The 27,071-nt window shown below is 37.8% G+C and overlaps 2 protein-coding genes across 5 annotated transcripts in view; one reads left to right on the top strand and one right to left on the bottom strand.

Moving 5' to 3' along the window:
* The first annotated feature begins 7,702 nt into the window (after positions 1-7,702).
* On the top strand, positions 7,703-8,891 carry LOC124299596 (uncharacterized). Its single transcript, XM_046752863.1, has 2 exons — positions 7,703-7,813; positions 8,109-8,891. Exons 1-2 carry the CDS (start codon positions 7,703-7,705, stop codon positions 8,889-8,891), a joined length of 894 nt encoding a protein of 297 aa, XP_046608819.1.
* A 1,554-nt stretch (positions 8,892-10,445) lies between these two features.
* LOC124300714 (DNA-directed RNA polymerase, mitochondrial) overlaps positions 10,446-27,071 on the bottom strand; it is a 136,234-nt gene continuing 119,608 nt past the window's right edge. For 3 of the 4 annotated variants that reach the window (XR_006907299.1, XR_006907297.1, XR_006907301.1), the window contains one exon: positions 10,446-11,005. The gene's annotated coding sequence lies outside the window, so the exon portion shown is untranslated. The remainder of the gene's footprint in view (positions 11,006-27,071) is intronic. The other variant, XR_006907298.1, reaches the window with a different exon arrangement.

Raw genomic sequence — 27,071 nt, 5'->3', positions numbered from 1 at the left:
TCCTTGTTTCAACATTTTTTCTACTCCCTCTTTTACAACCTGCTGGTGCAGCTGTGGAGCACGGAAACTTTTCACATTTACAATGCGTTGGGGGTCTGACAACTCGATGCGATGTTCAGTCATTGAAGTTCCATTGACTATGTCTTCCTCCTGTAAGGCAAAGATATCGCTGAAATCCTGAAGAATACTCCAAATTTCTTTCTGGTACTCCTCCGGTAGGTGTTTCAAGTCGACAGTATGTTGGAGCGCCTGCTCTCTTTCATCACGTGGTTGTTGCCATACACCCGGGGTTGACATACTCTTCACTCGGTGGACTTGGACGTTCTCCAGCCCGAGCTCGATATCTTCGTCTTCAGCGGTGGTGATGATTCCATAAGCCGTACCATGATTGTTCGTGCGTACAATCTGCACCGGGATATTTTCCATAGGTATTCCGTCTTTATAGACCATGCGTAACATGAGATCGAGATTCTTTTCGTCGGTATCGATGGCAATTTTGTTCACCGAATTTGGTTTAAATCGAATTTTTCGGTCGCTACTAAGGTGGTGTATCTTATTCTTCAGGGTGAGCGTCGAGGCATTCAACTGGAAATCTCGCCTCCTCATAAACGGGTTTCCCATGATTCCATCTTCTTCGTCAGGCAGATAATCGTCTGGTATAATGACGAATTCGTCCTTTAGCCCCATGTGACTTATGACAGCAATTTCATTCGCGGAATTTAGCGCTTTGCCAGTCTTAAAGGAAATTTTGCGTTTGATAATTGGACAAATTTGTTTATCCGATGGATAAATAACCTTCCGTTTTATGAGGTTTATTGATGCACCTGTATCGACCATAAGGGCTACTCCTTGCTTTGTTTCTCCAAATTTTATTACAGCGCACTGTAGTAACCCCTGTGAAACTGAACATACACGGGCTCCTGTTGGCACTCGTCCTCTAGTTCGTCCTCCTGTCCCTTTATTTCCTCTTCCTCTGACTGGAGTTCCTCTGACGTGCAATTGACTTGGTCGTTGGGCGGTTTGTCTTTGAGGCTGGCGTTTTGAAAATTTGCGTCTCGCTTATTGCTGTTAGTATTACGGCGTTGATCGTTTTGTGGTCGGCGCGGAGCGTAGCAGTTCCGGCTGTAGTGTCCTCTGGTTCCGCAATTATGACATACTGCTTGTTGTTCATGGGCGGTCCGATGTGTGTTACAGGTGTGGCATTCACATCTCTGGAGTTCTTTATCTCCGTCTTGTTCCGCTTCATCGTGGTGGTGGACAGACGCTGGTGGTCGAGGAGTTGACCTTGGCGAGTTCGTCGAGGTTCTTTGTTGTACCTGGAATCTTCGCGTATCTGATGCGCTGCCTGGCCCGTAAATTTGGGACTTGTTCCAAAACGTGGGTTTCGAGGCTGTGTCGTTACTGTTCATCAGCTGTTGTTGATGCATTCGGAAATTCAATTCCTCGCCTTCGGCTTCTTTCGCGGCCTTCTGGGCTTCTAGTAACTTGAAGTACTGACGGTTTTTGACTTGATGGAATATCCTCGGATTAAGTCCGTACAGATAGTACTGGCACACTCTATTTTCGAGGTCTTGAAGATTAGGATCGATGTTCGCTCGTAGTTGTTGATTCGAGAAGGCAGCTACGAGGTCTTGGTAGATCTGATTGAATTTGAGATTGTAGGCGTCCACAGTGTCGCCCTTTTGGCCTGTTCTGCCAAGCTCCATTTCCAATGTGGTGGCACTTTTCTCGACAATAACGGCTGATCTTATGACTTCGAGTAAAGTTGGGATTGTACGAGGTCTCCTCTGGTTGATGGTCTTCTGAAGAGCTCCTCCTGTCTTCAAGCTGATTACCATGCTCAAAAACGGGAAACGTTGGGTTGGCATAACTACCATATCGGCGGCCTTTACTTGCATGATCCAAGCGTGTACGTCTTCGCCTGCTTTTCCTTCCAGTCTGCAATCAATCATCTTGATGGCTTGAAACGCGGGTAGGAAATCTTGGATGGCATAGGGCTCGTCCGCTGGGCGATTTGGTTCTCCGGGGTATCTTCCGGCAGCATCGGGGCGTAGGCTGACATCATTCAAGTAAGCTTCTGTTCGTACATACGGGCCTGGGTCTCTTGGATTCCGAGGGGGAAGCATGTCTCGGGGTGGCGCAGTTGCCGGTAGTTGAATTCTTGTTTGGTTTCTTCGCGCGAGTTCTTCAATGTTCCTCATTATCTCTTGCTGTTGGCGTAAAGCTTCGGGATCACTCAGCAACTGGGACATACTGAACGTCACAGTGTCCGGACGACGATGTGGTAAAGTAGCAGACATTTCCAAGGCTCTTCGAAGTTCATCCTCTTCTTGCTGTTCTAGACGACGACGCGGGACGTTGTTACGGGTATTGCTACCAGTACCTTGTGGGATTTCGGGATCCGTCGGACCATTAGGCCACTGTGGACTAGGCCTTGGTGTAAGGCGTACGTTCGGCATCCGTGATAAACGTCGGCTTTCCTCGAGAACGCGTTGCAGTGTCGAATCCGTATCCGACAAGATATCATGGTTTACATTGGCTCGCGCGGTGGAGAATCGGTCGTTTTCTAATGAGCGATTTTGGTGAAGGATCGGTATTGGCATCGCATTTATACCTTGATGGTCCGAGTCTGAATTGGCTGCGGAGCCCACCTCATTGATGCGCGGTGTCGGTGGCAGCAATCGGTTTTGAGCGAGCCCGTATAATGCCGAGTAACGTGGTGGGTTTGTTATGGTTGAGGGAGCTATCTGAGTAGGACCTTCCACCTCTGATTCAACGAGACGCGCGGTATCTAGTTGAATTCGCGGTATCGCTCCGGTATGGTTTCCGGGCGGTCTCAAAATATTAGAAACATTCGGATCATCGCTAGTTGTTAAGCGATAATAGTTATTGATTGCTTCTCGATTGGTATTACTATTTGCAAGAGCTTCCTCTTGACGGTTTTCTTCGGTTAATTGGTTATTCGGTTGTTGCATTTCCTGAAACATTTGGTTGGTGACGCTTTCAAGCGTGACTTCGGGACGCGGAACTGTTTCAGAGTTTCGATTTATTTCTACATTATTGCGACGAATGAAGTCGTGTTCACGGCGTTCTTGATTTCTCAATTGAATAAAACGGGTAACCTCTTCTATAGGCAAATCTTCGCGGCGAGCAAGTTGACGCGCAGTTAACCTCTCTCCGTTTAATTGCTCTAGACCAAGACGGGATCTGCCTATTGCAGTTAAATCATTACGTTCGGTGGCTTCTTGTAGCCTATTCACAAGCTGAGTCATTTGGTTCGTCAAATCGCAAAATCTCTCTTCAAACCGGGATTCAGAAGTGACGGATTGTCCATCTTCCGTAGTCTCAACAATAGTGGGAGGTACTGCCGATCTCCGGTCATTGTTTTCGTTCACGTCCATTGTGAATTTATTTTTTTTTTTTTTAAATTTACCTTGAGTCAAGCTTTGACTTTATTTATTTGAATGATTCAAGTTTGACCATCAAATTCTTAGTTTCGATCACAATTTGTCCTCCGATAAGTTTATGGTGACTCGAGTAAGTAACAAAATGCTTGTACTTACGCTAGGAGTAGCCAAATTGAGGTGCGAAGCATCACACTCGAAGATCGTGGTAGCCGTCGGTACGAGGCTTCGATTTCCTGGAGTCTCTGACAGGCACCGGGGGCAAGAATATAAGAGCGGTTCGAGTCTGAGTGTCCTTATTCTCACTTCACTTCACTTAGATGGTTTAAACGCGAAGTTTATTGTATCTAAGGAGTGCAGAATTTTATACTTGCTTCCTTTCCAATGAATACACAAGTTCACTATGGGAATTGTCCAGTGTAGAATCAGGCGGTCTACACTCAGTCTCTGGTTATCAAGCGGTCTACACGCAGTCCTTGATTGTCTACGCAAGGCGGCCTTTCACTCTATCCCTTGCTACGTACAATTCGTAATAATTACTTATAAACGCGTAGCCGAAGGTTCGCGCGTGAATTTATTGGGCTTATGCACTCACTTCCAAAGTTCGTCACTATGATCCGGCCGTTTGATACGCGCGCCGCGTTCGTTGGTTTAAACCGGATCCTGGCAAGATCGCCAAATTTGTCATGCAAATATTGCGCAACGATTATATATGTATTTATATGTTTATTCAAACAGAGAATTGAGTGATAATTGATAACAACAAATGGTAAGAGGAAACGTTAACGTTATATTATATTTAATTAGACGTGCGTTACGCCTGGAAGCAGCATTGAGACTGATCACACGGCCTCTCGCCGGGCTCGGCGACAGTGCATATGAAGTGCATAATCGCGTAATTTGAGCACTGCTGCCGATAAAAAAGCCAAGCGCATAAGGCGGGCTACGCTGCATGATAAATTTTGTACTCATCTAAATGATCCCCGGCATGTTCCTACGAGAGGATATAAACTGTTGCATTTCTGTTTTGTGTTTCGCTGGGTTCTCTGGGGGTAGAATAAAGGAGGCGACACGTGCGTGCGGTTCGAGTGTGCTCGATGGGAATGCCGTGGGCCGGCCAACGCCCTAGCGCCTAGTGACCCTTTTGTATACCAGGTGGCGCTCGAGCTCCGGTCCCACAACAATTTCATTAGAAATGTTCCAGCTCCATCACAGGATTGTATCCGGTGCGAATCTGGAAATGGGGTGGGATATGGTATACAAGTAGGTTATAATATTGCGCACGATATACATGATTGGCGTAACACGTATACAAAATATTTATTAAGATTACACATTCCCCGAATGTCGATACAGCTGCACAATAATCTTTGCATATATCAGTCTTAACGACAACAGTACTACATCAGTCTAATTACTGCAAACACCGAAGGTCTATAACATTACGACTCAAAATTGCTTATTACAGTATTATCACATATATGAAGTCACGTATATATCTAACAAAACACCATAAACCTTTCTCCGAATCGTTACAAAGAAATGTGAAACATTCATCTTTCAACTCGTGTGTAAAAATATTAATATGTAAAACTTCATATAAGGTTAATTTGTACGGATATTAATACTGAACGTAATCATAAAGATCTGATTAAAACTACAATAACACAATATATTTCTTCAATATCATTATCAGCTGTCTTTCGATTACCATATGATTTGCAACATTTCACATTAAACTAAAAGTATCGCCGTACAGGCATTTCAAACAACAACAACCCCGTATAAAAAATCCGATACAGACTGTCGGATCTCTGTCGGATTCGACACAATTCGACACAGATCCGCTACATTTTGTACGTGTGCCGGAATTTTTATACAGCGAAACAGCTTGACGTTACGAAAAAAAAACACGCACATTGTTTATTATGTTCGGCGACACTTTCGCATATTTCCTGTACCGACGCGTCCAGCATTGTTGTGACTAACGCAACAACGCCTGTAACGGCACGCTCGACCGCCTTTTGTACCGTCCTTGTTGACTGATCGTCGTCGGCCATTTTGTGATGTACCCACGCCGCGCATACCCGAAAACGAATCCTAATTTATCTCGGCAATCCTTGTGAAATTGCAGATATACTTTATCGTATTGCGCGCATACACCTCTTAGCTTGTTAACAATCTAAACCGTGTGTTTTTATGTTCAATCACAAATCACACCGAAACCAAGATAATAACCGCCGCGTTCCCCACGCGCTACACCACGCCACGCCGTACCGTACGAATCTCGATAATAAGCCTTTGCAACGGCCGGGGTGATGCCAGCGTGACAACTACACTGTAAATAACCCGCCCGCACCGGTTTACAGAACGATTGATCAAGTTTTTCTACAAACACTCGCAATTTTTTGCAAAATCACCGCTGTATGTAACCGGCCACTGCCGTCGACGCACGACGCGAAGTATGTCTAGACGCAGCCGCTCATGTTTCGATCGCCACGCCTCAAACAGGCTACTTGCGTACCGTGGCCAGAGAGCCTGCAGCGCGTATGTACCGCGCCCGGTAAAGGCACAAAATGGCGGTTGAGCGGTACGTGGTGTACGTTAAGCGTTCGAGCATGGAGACTAGAGTAAAGTCTCCATGTGTACGGGGTTAACATTCGTGCGGCCATTTCAAAGGCGGATGCTTACGCAATTTTGTAATATAGATGTAGTGACTCGCGTATTTGTAAGAGAGCATTTTTCACTCGACCTGTTTACGTTTGGTATTAGCGACAGAAGTGTGTGCGGTGTCGTTATATGTATATTGACTGTTGTTTGCTGTTTCTTCCCTGCTGACGGTATCCGACAGAAATGTGTCTGATCTTTGTCTAAATCGACACATTTCAGACACAATTTCCGAAGCGGTCCGGAATACGCTAGACAAGGACAGAAGATCGTGTACGGATCCTAGTCGGACCTGTCGTGAACGAAGTCGGCACGCGGCTCGACGCCCGAAATTTTTTAAAGTCCAAATCATCAAGTCTGTCGGACCGTGTCCGGTTTCTGTTTCCGCGCCCTTATTATTCTCAAGTTCTTAATCCAAATCATCGAGTCTGTCGGAACGTGTCAGGTTTCCACTCCCGCGTCTCGATTATTTTCAACTTTTTAGTCCAGATCGTCCAGTCTGTCGGAACGTATCCGGTTTCCGTTACCGCGGCTCGATGACCCTAAATTTTTCCAAGTCCAAATTATTGAGTCTGTCGGAACGTGTTCGGTTTCAGTTTCCGCGTATCGACGACCACAATTTTCTAAGTCCGAATTATCGAGTCTGTCGGAACGTGTCCGGTTTCCGTTTCCGCGTCTCGTCGACTAAATTTTTCCAAGTCCGAATCATCGAGTCTGTCAGAACGTGTCGGGTGGGTGCAAGTTAGATTGAGGGAATAGGTCGTTTATTAACACACATCATAATTAAACAAATCAGATCATACGTTTATTATCGTTATACTAGGCTTGTTACAATAAGTATCGGTGTCATTCATTAAATATACATATGTTTACGCACAAGAACCAATTGGTATATAATAATGTTTTAAGAAACAATAAGCAACAGTCAATATATAACGACACCGAAAACACTCCTGTCGCCAATACCAAACGGATACACGCTGGAATCGTCTGTGTGAATGCCTTTGTCAGCAGCTGCCTCCTTCGAATCAATTGTAACCGTCCGCACGAGTTTTCACTTTCACTTCGCTTTGTTTGCGCTGTATGGACGCGCCGACGTACCGATCAACCGCCATTTTGTGTCCTTACCAGGAGCGATACATACACGCTGCAGGCTCTCTGGCCACGGTACGCAAGTAGCCCGTTTGAGGCGTGGCGATCGAAACACGAGCGGCTGCGTCTAGACATACTTCGCGTCGTGCGTCGGCGGCAGTGGCCGGTTACATACAGCGGTGATTTTGCAAAAAATTGCGAGTGTTTGTAGAAAAACTTGATCAATCGTTCTGTAAACCGGTGCGGGCGGGTTATTTACAGTGTAGTTGTCACGCTGGCATCACCCCGGCCGTTGCAAAGGCTTATTATCGAGATTCGTACGGTACGGCGTGGCGTGGTGTAGCGCGTGGGGAACGCGGCGGTTATTATCTTGGTTTCGGTGTGATTTGTGATTGAACATAAAAAAACACGGTTTGGATTGTTAACAAGCTAAGAGGTGTATGTGCGCAATACGATAAAGTATATCAGCAATTTCACAAGGATTGCCGAGATAAATTAGGATTCGTTTTCGGGTACGCGCGGCGTGGGTACATCACAAGATGGCCGACGACGATCAGTCAACAAGGACGGTACAAAAGGCGGTCGAGCGTGCCGTTACAGGCGTTGTGGCGTTAGTCACAACAATGCTGGATATATGGATAATAAACAATGTGCGTGTTTAAGACTTTTTCAAGTGATGATTTTGATACGAGTTTAATGATTAAAGTTCAACATATTTGATTTCATTATTCGTAACGTCGAGTTGTTTGTTGTTTGAAATGCCTGCATAGAGTAAAAAAAATCCGACACAATTTGTCGGATCTCTGTCGGATACGACACAATAGGACACAGATCCGCAACAAAACGTCGTATCCGACAGAGATCCGACAGATTTCTGTCGGATTTTTTTAGCAGGGTTATTCCATTGTCGACGGTGAAAGACTTATCCGAGTTGGCTGACGATAGTCAAAGGCCGATATTCCGAAAGCTCGAAAACATCCGATAATATTGCCATCTCGACACTACATAACGATCATTAAGAAGCTGATCATTAAGAAAGGACACGTCCGGCTGCAGCAGTGTGGTTCGGAGAACTTATTGTGTTCGCTACGATCCAAATACTGGATATTGAGTGGTAGAAGAGAAGCAAGGAAGGTCAAGAGTAGTTACTTTCAATGCTTCCGAAGTAAACCAAAGATTCCAGAAGTCATGATGGGAGATCGACCGAGCGAGCGTGTTCATAGATACCTAAGACCGTTCACTACGACAGGCGTAGATTATGTAAGGCCACTGCAAGTACGAGAAAATCGTCGACGTGGTAGAGTTCACTCTTCAAAGGCGAGGATCGCTGTGTTCACCTATTTCGCTATAAAGGCAATTCATTTGGAACTCCTCACAGAGTTAACGACAGAAGCGTTTTTGGCAGGTCCACGGAGGTTTGTTGCTCGCAGAGACATTTGCTCGAAAATTATCTCCGACAACGGTACTAATTTTGTTGGAGCAGCGCAACAATTGAAAAAAGTATTCGAGTTTTTGAAAAACGAAAACAATGTGATATCAAAGCATCTCTCTCGACAAAAAACTGACTGGAAGTTCATTCCACCCAAAACACCGCATTTTGGTGGTTTGTGGAGGACGGCCGTCAAAGCGACAAAACGATATTTAAAGACGGTTACGAAGGGCATGGTTCCCACGTTCAAGGAATATTACACTCTCTTAGTCGAAATTGAATCAATCTCTAGCTTCTGACCATCGACTCCAATATCCAATGATCCTAACGACTTGACAGCTTTAACTCCAACCCATTCCCTCATAGGGGACACACTCGTTTTACCCGCACAGCATAACTTATTGAGCGCGTGAGTTGTTGCAATGGGAACACCTGCAAAAAGTACGTTAGCACTTATGGAAGCGTTGGCACTAAGAGTATTATTAGCAACAACTGCAAAAACAAAACAAATGGTGGACAAATGGCGGAAACTTCGAGACTGTAACACTATTCCTACTAAAAGAGAACCATGTCTCACCACTTCGATGGAATCTTGTGCGCGTAGAAACAGGGTGGCGACAGTCAAAACTGTAGAAGGAAGCTTTAAGCGGCCAAGAAGCTCTGTTCGCTACCGTTTGAAGAAAATTAATTATAAGCGAAAATATTCTAATTTTCATTTAATTTTATACTTGTAAGTTTGTCGCCTGGTCACCCAAACTTATCCGCGGAAACAACAGACACGCCGAACGGGTTGCGGGAGGGGGAGTTAATAGTGGACACCGCGGAGCCCTCGCCTCGGACAGTGAATGGAGTGGGCTACAGGCGCTCGCCTGTTCACTAGCATTATAGTGAATGCTCCGTAGTGTATATTGTATATTGTTGTTCATTGTTGTAAAATTTATTAAGCCTGTATTTTCAATCATCAAAACCGACATTGTTGTTCATTTAGGTAATTAAGAACTGCACAATAAGTGTTATTATTATTTATGTAATTATTTGTGATTGGTGGTAATATAATGTTTTAGTGTCGTTTTCTACCTCAACACAAGTCGTTGGGACTCCGGAATTATTATTTCCGCACCCTTTTTTAAGTTATAAGAACCTTTATTTTTATGTTTATGCCAACGAGGTTGAAGTTTTGTTTGTTTTAAAGACGCTTAGCTTGGTTGAAGAAGACAAAATTGATACAACACTTGTTTCAATTAATGTGCATTACTATTGAAAGAGTATCTTTGACGGGGGGCGGCGTGTCGGCGAGTCCAGCGCCTCTCCTGGGAAAAAAGGTAGTGTAAGAACAAGATGACAGGAAGGAGGATGTAATTGATTGAAGTCTCTTATATATTTAATCAAAATTCAGTGTACATCAACCCGAACAGTTGTTCTGAGGCAGTATAGTTACGAAACGCAAAACAATACTTGCAGGGGTTCAAGAAGACAATGATATGATCTCAAAAATATGGAAAGAAACTTTTTTTTGAAATGGCTTTGCAAATTTGAGATTATTCAGGGAGTCTTTGGACGAGTATTTTCAATACGAATTGAGAGATTTAAAATAAGCTAGTACTTTGCTCGGTGTTTCTCGGCTTGTTCCTGGAAGTACGGAAATCAATTGCGTTTTAACTACGGTTCGAAGTTGCAGAATACATAAAGGCGTGGTGTCCACGCCTTCGGACCGTGGACAAATTTATTTTATTTATTTTATTTTATTTAATAATTACTTACATTTAAGCACAGAACTTGTGGCTAGCTAATTTTGCACGAAGGAGAGGATTCTAATTCTACGGAACGGGCGGAAAAATGGTAAGCTCGTGTTCAATGTGAACAATAATTTTTATTATTTGCGTATATACAATGTGTGTACGCATCGACGATTGTGTATACAATACCCACGAGTCAAGCTCGCGACCGGGGCATATCGTCGATGATACGGGGCTTACATCGTTAGGTTTACATTGTGTGGTCGAAGGCTTCGACGCTCAGCACGATGTTTAAATTAAAGAATAAATTTACATTTTATCACGCATATAGAATACCACGGAGATCCTTAAGGCGTGAACACGTGGGAAAATTATTCATAGAGCTCAAACTCCAGAAACCGTCGATTCTCATTATACCAGACAGCTGTACAAAATATTACGTTCTCATATACCAAACCCACAGGTATCATGTAAACTGTTCAACATAGCGACTTAACCGTAATAATGACTTTTGTGTAGCTGAAGAGGAAACCAATATTGCACCTTGTATAGTTGAAGGAAATCATACTTGAATGATCAACAATCATCACCAAAATCAGATCCAACACTAAATTGTGTTTGTTCTGTGGGATACGGAGGTTCGTTAAAGGATACAATTCACATTTTGTTTCATTAACCTGGTATAAAAAATAAGCGTGTTTGGTGAGACAACAATAGACTGGATCGTTGACGTAGGATCCGCGAATTAGTGATGAATGACTATAGCGAGGAAGCGGGATGACGATTGAAATGGATTGTGTTTAATTATCAATAAAGGATACTTTATTTGAGGAAGATACAAAGCGATACGATCTGTATCGCAAGAGAATAGAACGAACACTCAGGATTTACAAAGCGAGAATATACATAGATGATATGCAGACATGATTTCGCAACAGTAGATAATAGGACAAAAGATACAGAGCTGATTTGTTTTGAGTCGCGACACGGGCAAGCGGCTCGATTTGAGGTAGAGAGGACAGGTAAATATTGCACGCGAGGGTGAGTACATATGTGAGGATGATTTCAAATGGCAAGTGAAATGCGAATATGATGAGTGCGAAATACTTTGGTTTAAACTTATACGTTGCTACTTTGCCGAAACAAAGGTTTACGGTTTATTCAGTATTCATAAATGGAAACTATAGTTGTAGATTACTAATATTACCCTCCTTCTGAATTTATGGATCACTTATTAATATATTAATTTTGTATTCCGATGTTCTGCACATAAATTTGCCCTTGTTATAGTGGTGAAAAATATCGTAGAAAACTGTTTTTCCGGTTTATTTTCAGATATTCAAATGATTCCGTCACAAAAGTCGCAACTAATCCTTAACAATCCTTATCAATCAGTATGTAGGTACCCATACCAATCAATATAATGATTTTCGATATTTCAGAATATAAAAATGATATAGTATTAGTAACTGAAGGTGCGACTGTAACTGCTGGGATTTCAACCTCAGGTGCAGGTAAATTTATAGATTAAAAAAATATATATATTGTAACGTTTTAGGCGTTACGTTAATAAAATATGGATCCGCGAGTTTACTTATTATCGAATCAAAAGAAATCAAGAGCGTAAATAGAATATCGTGAAAAATGCTTTTAATGCAAGATACGTGTTTCTTGTTTAAAGTCTGAAACAAGACTGTTTTTACAATAATATCGGTTGGCGCAGCAACCTTATTCTTTTTAAAGACATAAGAGGTTTATAAACGTCTTTTATCTATGCTGACTACTAGATCATTAAAGAGGGGGCAAAACGGGTGATTTCACCCTTTGTAACACTACTCCCCCCCGAGGAAAAGAGTCGTCCCGACTCGGGAAAGATAAAACAATTTCAAAAATAGTCTAGTAGTCAGTGCTCAAAGGTGAGTTGGAGCTGTGGCTCTAAAAATTTAAGAACTCCCTTTTTTACTATCTGGCATTTGCCCACAGTCTCAAGGTAAACCACAGAAAACCTTGAGCAGATAGTTGAGCGTTAAATAATCTCAAAAATTTATGTGCCATGTTTTATAAAGGTTAGTGTTATTAAGTGTTATGTGGCTTCATGAATTCAAAGTTATCCGCAACGGCCCAGATTGATGTCGGGAAGAAATTCAATCTTCTTCATGAAGGATCATTCCGAAACAGGTTCAGATGAAAACATCGAACCGGAAACCGACAATTCCAGGACCAAATAAGATGAAAACAGACTTCTCTTCATAGGAAATAAGGAAATCGTGGGGTGACTTCTTTAGAAATAGTTCACCCTAGAGTTTTGGAAGGACAAATGTGAGTGATGGTATAACAATTCAAATTCACTAAGTGAATTTGGGAGAATACTTGAATAAAATAAATTGAATATGTATTCAAAAGAAAAGAAACGATCTTATCTGAATTATTTCTGCGTCCTTCTTCAAAATAAGATCGCCAGTCATCCTCAGGAATCGGGGAAGATTGGAAGGAAAAGGCTGTGTCAAATAACCTGAAAAAATGCTCACAAAAACTGACACTTAAGGTTAATAAAATGTGAAAATCAAGCAATCGCTCATCGACCTCGAAAAATAATCGTGGCTCTTTTCACATTAATAAACCAAAGCCTATCCAACACAAAACTCGATTCCAGAAAAGAAGTTTCTAGAAAGAAACAACCGAAGAAAACAAATCTCAAATTGATTAGCAACGCAGAAATAACAAATCATTACAAGAAAAGTAGTCATTGAAGACAATCCTTATACAATTCCGCCGAACCACTCAAAAGCACACATCATGAACCCAAACTCAAAAGAACATATTTCCCTAAATGCGGGAGCATTATCACGCAAATGTCTCCCGGGTAATATCGAAGATCTCTCAGAAAAAGAAATCTGTGATTTTCTTGATTCAAAATGGGAAGAAATGTCATGTGGCAAGTTAGAAGGATTTCAAGAAAAAGGCAGAACGGATTATTCTTGCGAATCTTGCTTCATCCTCCAGTAAGTTCATCATATCGAATAACACAAATAAATTATAAAAAAAAAAAAAAAAAAATAAAAACATTTTTTTTTAAACAGCTCAGAACCCAAATTACTGGACCATATAATATCCTTTCACCTCACATTCCACGAAGAAAAGGCTAAATGTTGGATCTGTGGCCGAAGTCTGTTCATTGCAAAAAGAGGGACGAGTGGGTGCAATGAATGCGAAAAAGTGAAAGAGGAAATTAAAAAAATTAAAAATGTTACTCGTTACTTTCTTTTTTAATTATATTGATTGTTAAAATTAGAATAAAGTTTCTTATTGAATAAATCTCTTAAACGCCAAACAAGAAATTTCTCTAGCCTTGTCCGTGTGTCATTGCAAAACAAAAACTAGAATAAACTTGGTCGGCTGTGGATTCTGCATTGATAACCAAAACAGGAGCCGATCAAGAAGAAAAGGTTTGTTTTACTAGCCAATCTTCATGAACCTCATGGATAGTTCTGAGCAGCTCTAAAGAAATATTCGATTCTTCCTCACGAGAACGGGAACTAACTCGAGCAAAAGAAGTTTCTGGGGAAACTCGCAAATAAACAATCAAATCTACTCTGAGCTCAGACGAGCGAATGAGAAGATCAAAATTTTTTGTCAATAAATGAGATTCGAAGTCGCGAAAATTACCTAACCTTCGACGAGCTTCTACAAAACAATTGCTACTGAATATCGATCTTTCCATCACCTTTACAGGCAATGAAGTCGTCTGCAGATGTCTGTCTAACATAACCATTTGAGCGAAATGCTGAAAATAATAGCAATAACGATCTGGTGAATAAGAATTCTCGACCTCGTATGTAATATATTGTAGTATTGGTGATCGGTCAAATAAGAAAACGTAATTTTAGTTAACGTTTCGACCCGAATATGGGCCCTCCTCAGAACGATTTATTTAAAAACTGTCAAAAAAACAAACAAAAGGAAAATAGGACTTAATCAGATAAAATTGGTACTAATAGTAATCGGACACAAATATTGCAGATGTAACATTCTCAGAGACAATAAACATTGTTGATAGTAAGACCTTATGAATAATTGTGATAAGGATGTTTTTTGGTGTTATTTACCTTTTAAGTTAAGTAAGTGTAATAAGATGTAGTCGATTTCACCATTACAATTGGCGGAAACAGTGTTCTTTTTAGTGACGGTAGACAATGTCACTCTTCCAGTAGTTTTTTTAGTAGGAGTTAAAGGTTGGTTGTCATTTATTTAAAAAAATTAAAGAACTATGTTTTTTTCACAGTCAATATGTCATAGTGTTAAAAGGTTATTAAAGAAGGTCAATTAGCAATGAAATTAATTCACAGGTGTCAATTAAGTGGAGGTAAGCTCTTTATAATTAAAATCTACATGTCTAACGAAATATTGTTGGTTGAACCAATTGGGACAACAGGTGAATAACGACTGATGGGGGAAAACAAAATAATCCAGAGTGAAGGTGAACATATTATAAACATTATACAGAAAAAAAGATAAATATTTGGTACGAAAGGTTATGTAGAAAGAACTGTAAAAGGAGACTAAATAATAATTTTTTTTAAAAAAATAAAAAAATTAGTTTAGGTTAAACATTGTTTGTTGTGTGGGCAGAGATTAGAGGTTTGTAAATATTGCTTAAATGTTCAACGTCTTGTCTGAGATTTACCGTATTGGTATGACCTACAATGTTGCACATTTCTAAAAGCAATCTTCTGTAATAATTTTGTTCTTCACAAAGGATGTTTGTGTTGTCAAAATTGAAAGTGTGTTGTTTATCAATCCTATGTTTCGTTAGAGCTGTATGCCGTTCATCTGTCTCATGTATATTACGTTGGTGTTCCCTAATTCTGGTGTTGAGATGTCGACCCGTTTGACCTATGTAGACTTGATTACAGTCCTTACAAGGTATTTTATACACTATATTTGAACGTTTGCATATGGGGATCTTATCCTTACCGGTATCAAAAACAAGTTTTAGGTCTTTTGAATTTTTACCAACAAAATTTACATTATATTTATCGAATAAACGATTGAGTGACTCGAATAGGCCGGCTACATATGGAACGGGGATATATGTAGTAGCCGGTCTATTGTTATCTTCGACAGGAGCAGAGTCAATATTATGGTCAAGTATGTTGTTGATGTAGGAGCGTCTCTTATTAATTTGTTTTTGTAATAGTCCATGAGGGTAATCATTAGATCTTAGTACATTGTATATGAGCTCCAAGTTTTTTTCCTGGAACTCTGTACTAGCAAGTTTTATAGCTCTATCAACAAGGCTAATAATGGTGCCTATTTTGTAGGACAAAGGATGGTGAGAGTTGAAATTCAGGTATCTCTGTGACCATGTTTTTTTGTGAAACCAATCTGTCTTTATATTATTATTGCTGTGTATCAGCAAAACGTCTAAGAAACTGATGGTATTGTTCATTTCTATTTCGATAGTGAATTGTATTCTAGGATGATACCCGTTAAAAATATTAAGAATGTGATGTATTTTTTCATTTGGAACGGCAGTAAGAATATCATCCACATATCGAAAGTAGAACGGCAAATTAAAACCTAGATCGTTTATGCAAGAGGTTTCAAGGTCTTCCATGACGAGGTCTGACAAGATTGGGGAAAGGGGAGATCCCATAGGTAAACCAAATTGTTGTGCATAGGTCTCGTTATTAAATTTAAAAATTGCGGAGTCAAAGCATATTTTTAAGGCTTTTTCTAGTTCAATCCTAGGGATTGGGATCTTATTTTCTAGAGTAGCCCAACGGTTGTTTATTGCACGTAGTGCGAGAACTGTAGGAACATTCGTAAACAAAGAGATTACATCTAAAGATATTAACGTGTAATTGTCCGGGATAATCAATGTCTTAATTTTATCGACTAATAAAAAACTATCTTTTACTCTCGAGATGGGAGGTTTAATATTAGTGGTGAGCCATGAATTGATAGTTTTGGCTAAGGTATATGTCGGGCTATTAACAAAAGAGACAATTGATCTTAAAGGGACATCCTCTTTATGAATTTTTGGAAGCCCATATGCGCGTGGAGGGACACTATTGTACGTGGAAATGTTTCGATGTAGATTTTTTGTTATAAGTTTAGAGGTAAACCAATTATAGCTGAGCTTATTCACCCTGTTTTGTAGGGAATTACACAGATCATATCTAGAAACTCTATACGTAGTGGTGTCAGAAAGCTGTTGTCTCATTTTTTTCATTATACATGTCTTTGTACATAGCAACGGACGTATTACCTTTGTCGGCTTTTAAAAACATTATTTCCGGGTTATTTTTTTTAAAATTCATGGTCTCACGGATTTTTTGATCGGTGACATAATTATTTAAGTTGTTTTTGGGGTACTTAGGGAAACAAAGTACACGGTTGGTAAAATCGGATCTGGCTTGGTTTCTTAACTCATTAGGAAAACTTGTGATTTTTTCTTCAAAATTTGAAATAAGGTTGAAGACAGGAAGATCACGTTTGTTATATGTGCGACCGAAATTTTGACCTAATTGTACTATTTCCGTGACGTTTTCTGGAATAGGAGTATCAGTTAGATTAATTAGCCAATTTTTTTTGGTAGTTTGTCCAATTGAATAAAATTTTTTTTGTTTGTTCAAAGATTTTTTTAGAGCAAGTAAGTTTGTGAATTTTTTGATATTCTTGTTCTTTATGGTAATAAATTTGTTGTTGAGCATCCGATTTTGTGATTCGAAAAATTTGTTTCCCAAAGTACTACCAAGTTTTAAATTAATTATTTCAGAGAGGTAACTCATAGTTCTTTCGGAATTGATGATGTATGTGTGTAGATCATTGATTTCTAGTTTCAAAAGAGAACTTTGGAACTCAGTTGCGAGTTGTATAGCTTTTGTTCTTGATTTTGGCAAATTAAAAAAAAATGTTGTCTAAGGTATTATTAGAGAATTTTAGGTGCTTGGGTGTTATTCTTCCATTCTTACAGCGCAGTAGGAAGATACGGTGGTTCTTCATCCTATTCAATTTATCAGCTGTCTTGATCCAGCGTCGTAAGTGACCAGCTGTAGTTTTTCCATGTATACGTTCGATGTTTTGAATAAAACCCATTATAGTTCTCTGAAGTAATCCAATTTGTAGATATGATGAATAAGAATTCTCGACCTCGTATGTAATATATTGTAGTATTGGTGATCGGTCAAATAAGAAAACGTAATTTTAGTTAACGTTTCGACCCGAATATGGGCCCTCCTCAGAACGATTTATTTAAAAACTGTCAAAAAAACAAACAAAAGGAAAATAGGACTTAATCAGATAAAATTGGTACTAATAGTAATCGGACACAAATATTGCAGATGTAACATTCTCAGAGACAATAAACATTGTTGATAGTAAGACCTTATGAATAATTGTGATAAGGATGTTTTTTGGTGTTATTTACCTTTTAAGTTAAGTAAGTGTAATAAGATGTAGTCGATTTCACCATTACAATTGGCGGAAACAGTGTTCTTTTTAGTGACGGTAGACAATGTCACTCTTCCAGTAGTTTTTTTAGTAGGAGTTAAAGGTTGGTTGTCATTTATTTAAAAAAATTAAAGAACTATGTTTTTTTCACAGTCAATATGTCATAGTGTTAAAAGGTTATTAAAGAAGGTCAATTAGCAATGAAATTAATTCACAGGTGTCAATTAAGTGGAGGTAAGCTCTTTATAATTAAAATCTACATGTCTAACGAAATATTGTTGGTTGAACCAATTGGGACAACAGGTGAATAACGACTGATGGGGGAAAACAAAATAATCCAGAGTGAAGGTGAACATATTATAAACATTATACAGAAAAAAAGATAAATATTTGGTACGAAAGGTTATGTAGAAAGAACTGTAAAAGGAGACTAAATAATAATTTTTTTTAAAAAAATAAAAAAATTAGTTTAGGTTAAACATTGTTTGTTGTGTGGGCAGAGATTAGAGGTTTGTAAATATTGCTTAAATGTTCAACGTCTTGTCTGAGATTTACCGTATTGGTATGACCTACAATGTTGCACATTTCTAAAAGCAATCTTCTGTAATAATTTTGTTCTTCACAAAGGATGTTTGTGTTGTCAAAATTGAAAGTGTGTTGTTTATCAATCCTATGTTTCGTTAGAGCTGTATGCCGTTCATCTGTCTCATGTATATTACGTTGGTGTTCCCTAATTCTGGTGTTGAGATGTCGACCCGTTTGACCTATGTAGACTTGATTACAGTCCTTACAAGGTATTTTATACACTATATTTGAACGTTTGCATATGGGGATCTTATCCTTACCGGTATCAAAAACAAGTTTTAGGTCTTTTGAATTTTTACCAACAAAATTTACATTATATTTATCGAATAAACGATTGAGTGACTCGAATAGGCCGGCTACATATGGAATGGGGATATATGTAGTAGCCGGTCTATTGTTATCTTCGACAGGAGCAGAGTCAATATTATGGTCAAGTATGTTGTTGATGTAGGAGCGTCTCTTATTAATTTGTTTTTGTAATAGTCCATGAGGGTAATCATTAGATCTTAGTACATTGTATATGAGCTCCAAGTTTTTTTCCTGGAACTCTGTACTAGCAAGTTTTATAGCTCTATCAACAAGGCTAATAATGGTGCCTATTTTGTAGGACAAAGGATGGTGAGAGTTGAAATTCAGGTATCTCTGTGACCATGTTTTTTTGTGAAACCAATCTGTCTTTATATTATTATTGCTGTGTATCAGCAAAACGTCTAAGAAACTGATGGTATTGTTCATTTCTATTTCGATAGTGAATTGTATTCTAGGATGATACCCGTTAAAAATATTAAGAATGTGATGTATTTTTTCATTTGGAACGGCAGTAAGAATATCATCCACATATCGAAAGTAGAACGGCAAATTAAAACCTAGATCGTTTATGCAAGAGGTTTCAAGGTCTTCCATGACGAGGTCTGACAAGATTGGGGAAAGGGGAGATCCCATAGGTAAACCAAATTGTTGTGCATAGGTCTCGTTATTAAATTTAAAAATTGCGGAGTCAAAGCATATTTTTAAGGCTTTTTCTAGTTCAATCCTAGGGATTGGGATCTTATTTTCTAGAGTAGCCCAACGGTTGTTTATTGCACGTAGTGCGAGAACTGTAGGAACATTCGTAAACAAAGAGATTACATCTAAAGATATTAACGTGTAATTGTCCGGGATAATCAATGTCTTAATTTTATCGACTAATAAAAAACTATCTTTTACTCTCGAGATGGGAGGTTTAATATTAGTGGTGAGCCATGAATTGATAGTTTTGGCTAAGGTATATGTCGGGCTATTAACAAAAGAGACAATTGATCTTAAAGGGACATCCTCTTTATGAATTTTTGGAAGCCCATATGCGCGTGGAGGGACACTATTGTACGTGGAAATGTTTCGATGTAGATTTTTTGTTATAAGTTTAGAGGTAAACCAATTATAGCTGAGCTTATTCACCCTGTTTTGTAGGGAATTACACAGATCATATCTAGAAACTCTATACGTAGTGGTGTCAGAAAGCTGTTGTCTCATTTTTTTCATTATACATGTCTTTGTACATAGCAACGGACGTATTACCTTTGTCGGCTTTTAAAAACATTATTTCCGGGTTATTTTTTTTAAAATTCATGGTCTCACGGATTTTTTGATCGGTGACATAATTATTTAAGTTGTTTTTGGGGTACTTAGGGAAACAAAGTACACGGTTGGTAAAATCGGATCTGGCTTGGTTTCTTAACTCATTAGGAAAACTTGTGATTTTTTCTTCAAAATTTGAAATAAGGTTGAAGACAGGAAGATCACGTTTGTTATATGTGCGACCGAAATTTTGACCTAATTGTACTATTTCCGTGACGTTTTCTGGAATAGGAGTATCAGTTAGATTAATTAGCCAATTTTTTTTGGTAGTTTGTCCAATTGAATAAAATTTTTTTTGTTTGTTCAAAGATTTTTTTAGAGCAAGTAAGTTTGTGAATTTTTTGATATTCTTGTTCTTTATGGTAATAAATTTGTTGTTGAGCATCCGATTTTGTGATTCGAAAAATTTGTTTCCCAAAGTACTACCAAGTTTTAAATTAATTATTTCAGAGAGGTAACTCATAGTTCTTTCGGAATTGATGATGTATGTGTGTAGATCATTGATTTCTAGTTTCAAAAGAGAACTTTGGAACTCAGTTGCGAGTTGTATAGCTTTTGTTCTTGATTTTGGCAAATTAAAAAAAAATGTTGTCTAAGGTATTATTAGAGAATTTTAGGTGCTTGGGTGTTATTCTTCCATTCTTACAGCGCAGTAGGAAGATACGGTGGTTCTTCATCCTATTCAATTTATCAGCTGTCTTGATCCAGCGTCGTAAGTGACCAGCTGTAGTTTTTCCATGTATACGTTCGATGTTTTGAATAAAACCCATTATAGTTCTCTGAAGTAATCCAATTTGTAGATATGATGAATAAGAATTCTCGACCTCGTATGTAATATATTGTAGTATTGGTGATCGGTCAAATAAGAAAACGTAATTTTAGTTAACGTTTCGACCCGAATATGGGCCCTCCTCAGAACGATTTATTTAAAAACTGTCAAAAAAACAAACAAAAGGAAAATAGGACTTAATCAGATAAAATTGGTACTAATAGTAATCGGACACAAATATTGCAGATGTAACATTCTCAGAGACAATAAACATTGTTGATAGTAAGACCTTATGAATAATTGTGATAAGGATGTTTTTTGGTGTTATTTACCTTTTAAGTTAAGTAAGTGTAATAAGATGTAGTCGATTTCACCATTACAATTGGCGGAAACAGTGTTCTTTTTAGTGACGGTAGACAATGTCACTCTTCCAGTAGTTTTTTTAGTAGGAGTTAAAGGTTGGTTGTCATTTATTTAAAAAAATTAAAGAACTATGTTTTTTTCACAGTCAATATGTCATAGTGTTAAAAGGTTATTAAAGAAGGTCAATTAGCAATGAAATTAATTCACAGGTGTCAATTAAGTGGAGGTAAGCTCTTTATAATTAAAATCTACATGTCTAACGAAATATTGTTGGTTGAACCAATTGGGACAACAGGTGAATAACGACTGATGGGGGAAAACAAAATAATCCAGAGTGAAGGTGAACATATTATAAACATTATACAGAAAAAAAGATAAATATTTGGTACGAAAGGTTATGTAGAAAGAACTGTAAAAGGAGACTAAATAATAATTTTTTTTAAAAAAATAAAAAAATTAGTTTAGGTTAAACATTGTTTGTTGTGTGGGCAGAGATTAGAGGTTTGTAAATATTGCTTAAATGTTCAACGTCTTGTCTGAGATTTACCGTATTGGTATGACCTACAATGTTGCACATTTCTAAAAGCAATCTTCTGTAATAATTTTGTTCTTCACAAAGGATGTTTGTGTTGTCAAAATTGAAAGTGTGTTGTTTATCAATCCTATGTTTCGTTAGAGCTGTATGCCGTTCATCTGTCTCATGTATATTACGTTGGTGTTCCCTAATTCTGGTGTTGAGATGTCGACCCGTTTGACCTATGTAGACTTGATTACAGTCCTTACAAGGTATTTTATACACTATATTTGAACGTTTGCATATGGGGATCTTATCCTTACCGGTATCAAAAACAAGTTTTAGGTCTTTTGAATTTTTACCAACAAAATTTACATTATATTTATCGAATAAACGATTGAGTGACTCGAATAGGCCGGCTACATATGGAATGGGGATATATGTAGTAGCCGGTCTATTGTTATCTTCGACAGGAGCAGAGTCAATATTATGGTCAAGTATGTTGTTGATGTAGGAGCGTCTCTTATTAATTTGTTTTTGTAATAGTCCATGAGGGTAATCATTAGATCTTAGTACATTGTATATGAGCTCCAAGTTTTTTTCCTGGAACTCTGTACTAGCAAGTTTTATAGCTCTATCAACAAGGCTAATAATGGTGCCTATTTTGTAGGACAAAGGATGGTGAGAGTTGAAATTCAGGTATCTCTGTGACCATGTTTTTTTGTGAAACCAATCTGTCTTTATATTATTATTGCTGTGTATCAGCAAAACGTCTAAGAAACTGATGGTATTGTTCATTTCTATTTCGATAGTGAATTGTATTCTAGGATGATACCCGTTAAAAATATTAAGAATGTGATGTATTTTTTCATTTGGAACGGCAGTAAGAATATCATCCACATATCGAAAGTAGAACGGCAAATTAAAACCTAGATCGTTTATGCAAGAGGTTTCAAGGTCTTCCATGACGAGGTCTGACAAGATTGGGGAAAGGGGAGATCCCATAGGTAAACCAAATTGTTGTGCATAGGTCTCGTTATTAAATTTAAAAATTGCGGAGTCAAAGCATATTTTTAAGGCTTTTTCTAGTTCAATCCTAGGGATTGGGATCTTATTTTCTAGAGTAGCCCAACGGTTGTTTATTGCACGTAGTGCGAGAACTGTAGGAACATTCGTAAACAAAGAGATTACATCTAAAGATATTAACGTGTAATTGTCCGGGATAATCAATGTCTTAATTTTATCGACTAATAAAAAACTATCTTTTACTCTCGAGATGGGAGGTTTAATATTAGTGGTGAGCCATGAATTGATAGTTTTGGCTAAGGTATATGTCGGGCTATTAACAAAAGAGACAATTGATCTTAAAGGGACATCCTCTTTATGAATTTTTGGAAGCCCATATGCGCGTGGAGGGACACTATTGTACGTGGAAATGTTTCGATGTAGATTTTTTGTTATAAGTTTAGAGGTAAACCAATTATAGCTGAGCTTATTCACCCTGTTTTGTAGGGAATTACACAGATCATATCTAGAAACTCTATACGTAGTGGTGTCAGAAAGCTGTTGTCTCATTTTTTTCATTATACATGTCTTTGTACATAGCAACGGACGTATTACCTTTGTCGGCTTTTAAAAACATTATTTCCGGGTTATTTTTTTTAAAATTCATGGTCTCACGGATTTTTTGATCGGTGACATAATTATTTAAGTTGTTTTTGGGGTACTTAGGGAAACAAAGTACACGGTTGGTAAAATCGGATCTGGCTTGGTTTCTTAACTCATTAGGAAAACTTGTGATTTTTTCTTCAAAATTTGAAATAAGGTTGAAGACAGGAAGATCACGTTTGTTATATGTGCGACCGAAATTTTGACCTAATTGTACTATTTCCGTGACGTTTTCTGGAATAGGAGTATCAGTTAGATTAATTAGCCAATTTTTTTTGGTAGTTTGTCCAATTGAATAAAATTTTTTTTGTTTGTTCAAAGATTTTTTTAGAGCAAGTAAGTTTGTGAATTTTTTGATATTCTTGTTCTTTATGGTAATAAATTTGTTGTTGAGCATCCGATTTTGTGATTCGAAAAATTTGTTTCCCAAAGTACTACCAAGTTTTAAATTAATTATTTCAGAGAGGTAACTCATAGTTCTTTCGGAATTGATGATGTATGTGTGTAGATCATTGATTTCTAGTTTCAAAAGAGAACTTTGGAACTCAGTTGCGAGTTGTATAGCTTTTGTTCTTGATTTTGGCAAATTAAAAAAAAATGTTGTCTAAGGTATTATTAGAGAATTTTAGGTGCTTGGGTGTTATTCTTCCATTCTTACAGCGCAGTAGGAAGATACGGTGGTTCTTCATCCTATTCAATTTATCAGCTGTCTTGATCCAGCGTCGTAAGTGACCAGCTGTAGTTTTTCCATGTATACGTTCGATGTTTTGAATAAAACCCATTATAGTTCTCTGAAGTAATCCAATTTGTAGATATGATGAATAAGAATTCTCGACCTCGTATGTAATATATTGTAGTATTGGTGATCGGTCAAATAAGAAAACGTAATTTTAGTTAACGTTTCGACCCGAATATGGGCCCTCCTCAGAACGATTTATTTAAAAACTGTCAAAAAAACAAACAAAAGGAAAATAGGACTTAATCAGATAAAATTGGTACTAATAGTAATCGGACACAAATATTGCAGATGTAACATTCTCAGAGACAATAAACATTGTTGATAGTAAGACCTTATGAATAATTGTGATAAGGATGTTTTTTGGTGTTATTTACCTTTTAAGTTAAGTAAGTGTAATAAGATGTAGTCGATTTCACCATTACAATTGGCGGAAACAGTGTTCTTTTTAGTGACGGTAGACAATGTCACTCTTCCAGTAGTTTTTTTAGTAGGAGTTAAAGGTTGGTTGTCATTTATTTAAAAAAATTAAAGAACTATGTTTTTTTCACAGTCAATATGTCATAGTGTTAAAAGGTTATTAAAGAAGGTCAATTAGCAATGAAATTAATTCACAGGTGTCAATTAAGTGGAGGTAAGCTCTTTATAATTAAAATCTACATGTCTAACGAAATATTGTTGGTTGAACCAATTGGGACAACAGGTGAATAACGACTGATGGGGGAAAACAAAATAATCCAGAGTGAAGGTGAACATATTATAAACATTATACAGAAAAAAAGATAAATATTTGGTACGAAAGGTTATGTAGAAAGAATTGTAAAAGGAGACTAAATAATAATTTTTTTTAAAAAAATAAAAAAATTAGTTTAGGTTAAACATTGTTTGTTGTGTGGGCAGAGATTAGAGGTTTGTAAATATTGCTTAAATGTTCAACGTCTTGTCTGAGATTTACCGTATTGGTATGACCTACAATGTTGCACATTTCTAAAAGCAATCTTCTGTAATAATTTTGTTCTTCACAAAGGATGTTTGTGTTGTCAAAATTGAAAGTGTGTTGTTTATCAATCCTATGTTTCGTTAGAGCTGTATGCCGTTCATCTGTCTCATGTATATTACGTTGGTGTTCCCTAATTCTGGTGTTGAGATGTCGACCCGTTTGACCTATGTAGACTTGATTACAGTCCTTACAAGGTATTTTATACACTATATTTGAACGTTTGCATATGGGGATCTTATCCTTACCGGTATCAAAAACAAGTTTTAGGTCTTTTGAATTTTTACCAACAAAATTTACATTATATTTATCGAATAAACGATTGAGTGACTCGAATAGGCCGGCTACATATGGAATGGGGATATATGTAGTAGCCGGTCTATTGTTATCTTCGACAGGAGCAGAGTCAATATTATGGTCAAGTATGTTGTTGATGTAGGAGCGTCTCTTATTAATTTGTTTTTGTAATAGTCCATGAGGGTAATCATTAGATCTTAGTACATTGTATATGAGCTCCAAGTTTTTTTCCTGGAACTCTGTACTAGCAAGTTTTATAGCTCTATCAACAAGGCTAATAATGGTGCCTATTTTGTAGGACAAAGGATGGTGAGAGTTGAAATTCAAGTATCTCTGTGACCATGTTTTTTTGTGAAACCAATCTGTCTTTATATTATTATTGCTGTGTATCAGCAAAACGTCTAAGAAACTGATGGTATTGTTCATTTCTATTTCGATAGTGAATTGTATTCTAGGATGATACCCGTTAAAAATATTAAGAATGTGATGTATTTTTTCATTTGGAACGGCAGTAAGAATATCATCCACATATCGAAAGTAGAACGGCAAATTAAAACCTAGATCGTTTATGCAAGAGGTTTCAAGGTCTTCCATGACGAGGTCTGACAAGATTGGGGAAAGGGGAGATCCCATAGGTAAACCAAATTGTTGTGCATAGGTCTCGTTATTAAATTTAAAAATTGCGGAGTCAAAGCATATTTTTAAGGCTTTTTCTAGTTCAATCCTAGGGATTGGGATCTTATTTTCTAGAGTAGCCCAACGGTTGTTTATTGCACGTAGTGCGAGAACTGTAGGAACATTCGTAAACAAAGAGATTACATCTAAAGATATTAACGTGTAATTGTCCGGGATAATCAATGTCTTAATTTTATCGACTAATAAAAAACTATCTTTTACTCTCGAGATGGGAGGTTTAATATTAGTGGTGAGCCATGAATTGATAGTTTTGGCTAAGGTATATGTCGGGCTATTAACAAAAGAGACAATTGATCTTAAAGGGACATCCTCTTTATGAATTTTTGGAAGCCCATATGCGCGTGGAGGGACACTATTGTACGTGGAAATGTTTCGATGTAGATTTTTTGTTATAAGTTTAGAGGTAAACCAATTATAGCTGAGCTTATTCACCCTGTTTTGTAGGGAATTACACAGATCATATCTAGAAACTCTATACGTAGTGGTGTCAGAAAGCTGTTGTCTCATTTTTTTCATTATACATGTCTTTGTACATAGCAACGGACGTATTACCTTTGTCGGCTTTTAAAAACATTATTTCCGGGTTATTTTTTTTAAAATTCATGGTCTCACGGATTTTTTGATCGGTGACATAATTATTTAAGTTGTTTTTGGGGTACTTAGGGAAACAAAGTACACGGTTGGTAAAATCGGATCTGGCTTGGTTTCTTAACTCATTAGGAAAACTTGTGATTTTTTCTTCAAAATTTGAAATAAGGTTGAAGACAGGAAGATCACGTTTGTTATATGTGCGACCGAAATTTTGACCTAATTGTACTATTTCCGTGACGTTTTCTGGAATAGGAGTATCAGTTAGATTAATTAGCCAATTTTTTTTGGTAGTTTGTCCAATTGAATAAAATTTTTTTTGTTTGTTCAAAGATTTTTTTAGAGCAAGTAAGTTTGTGAATTTTTTGATATTCTTGTTCTTTATGGTAATAAATTTGTTGTTGAGCATCCGATTTTGTGATTCGAAAAATTTGTTTCCCAAAGTACTACCAAGTTTT

Source organism: Neodiprion virginianus, chromosome 3 (genome assembly GCF_021901495.1).
Source record: "Neodiprion virginianus isolate iyNeoVirg1 chromosome 3, iyNeoVirg1.1, whole genome shotgun sequence".
NCBI classification, from domain to species: domain Eukaryota; kingdom Metazoa; phylum Arthropoda; class Insecta; order Hymenoptera; family Diprionidae; genus Neodiprion; species Neodiprion virginianus.
This window is presented reverse-complemented; position numbering and strand designations above follow the sequence as displayed.

Coding starts and splice junctions, on each gene's coding strand:
- LOC124299596 (XM_046752863.1), top strand. CDS start 7,703: ATGGCCGACGACGATCAGTCAACAAGGACGGTACAAAAGGCGGTCGAG. Junction 7,814..8,108: donor ATATATGGATAATAAACAAT/GTGCGTGTTTAA, acceptor GGCTGACGATAG/TCAAAGGCCGATATTCCGAA.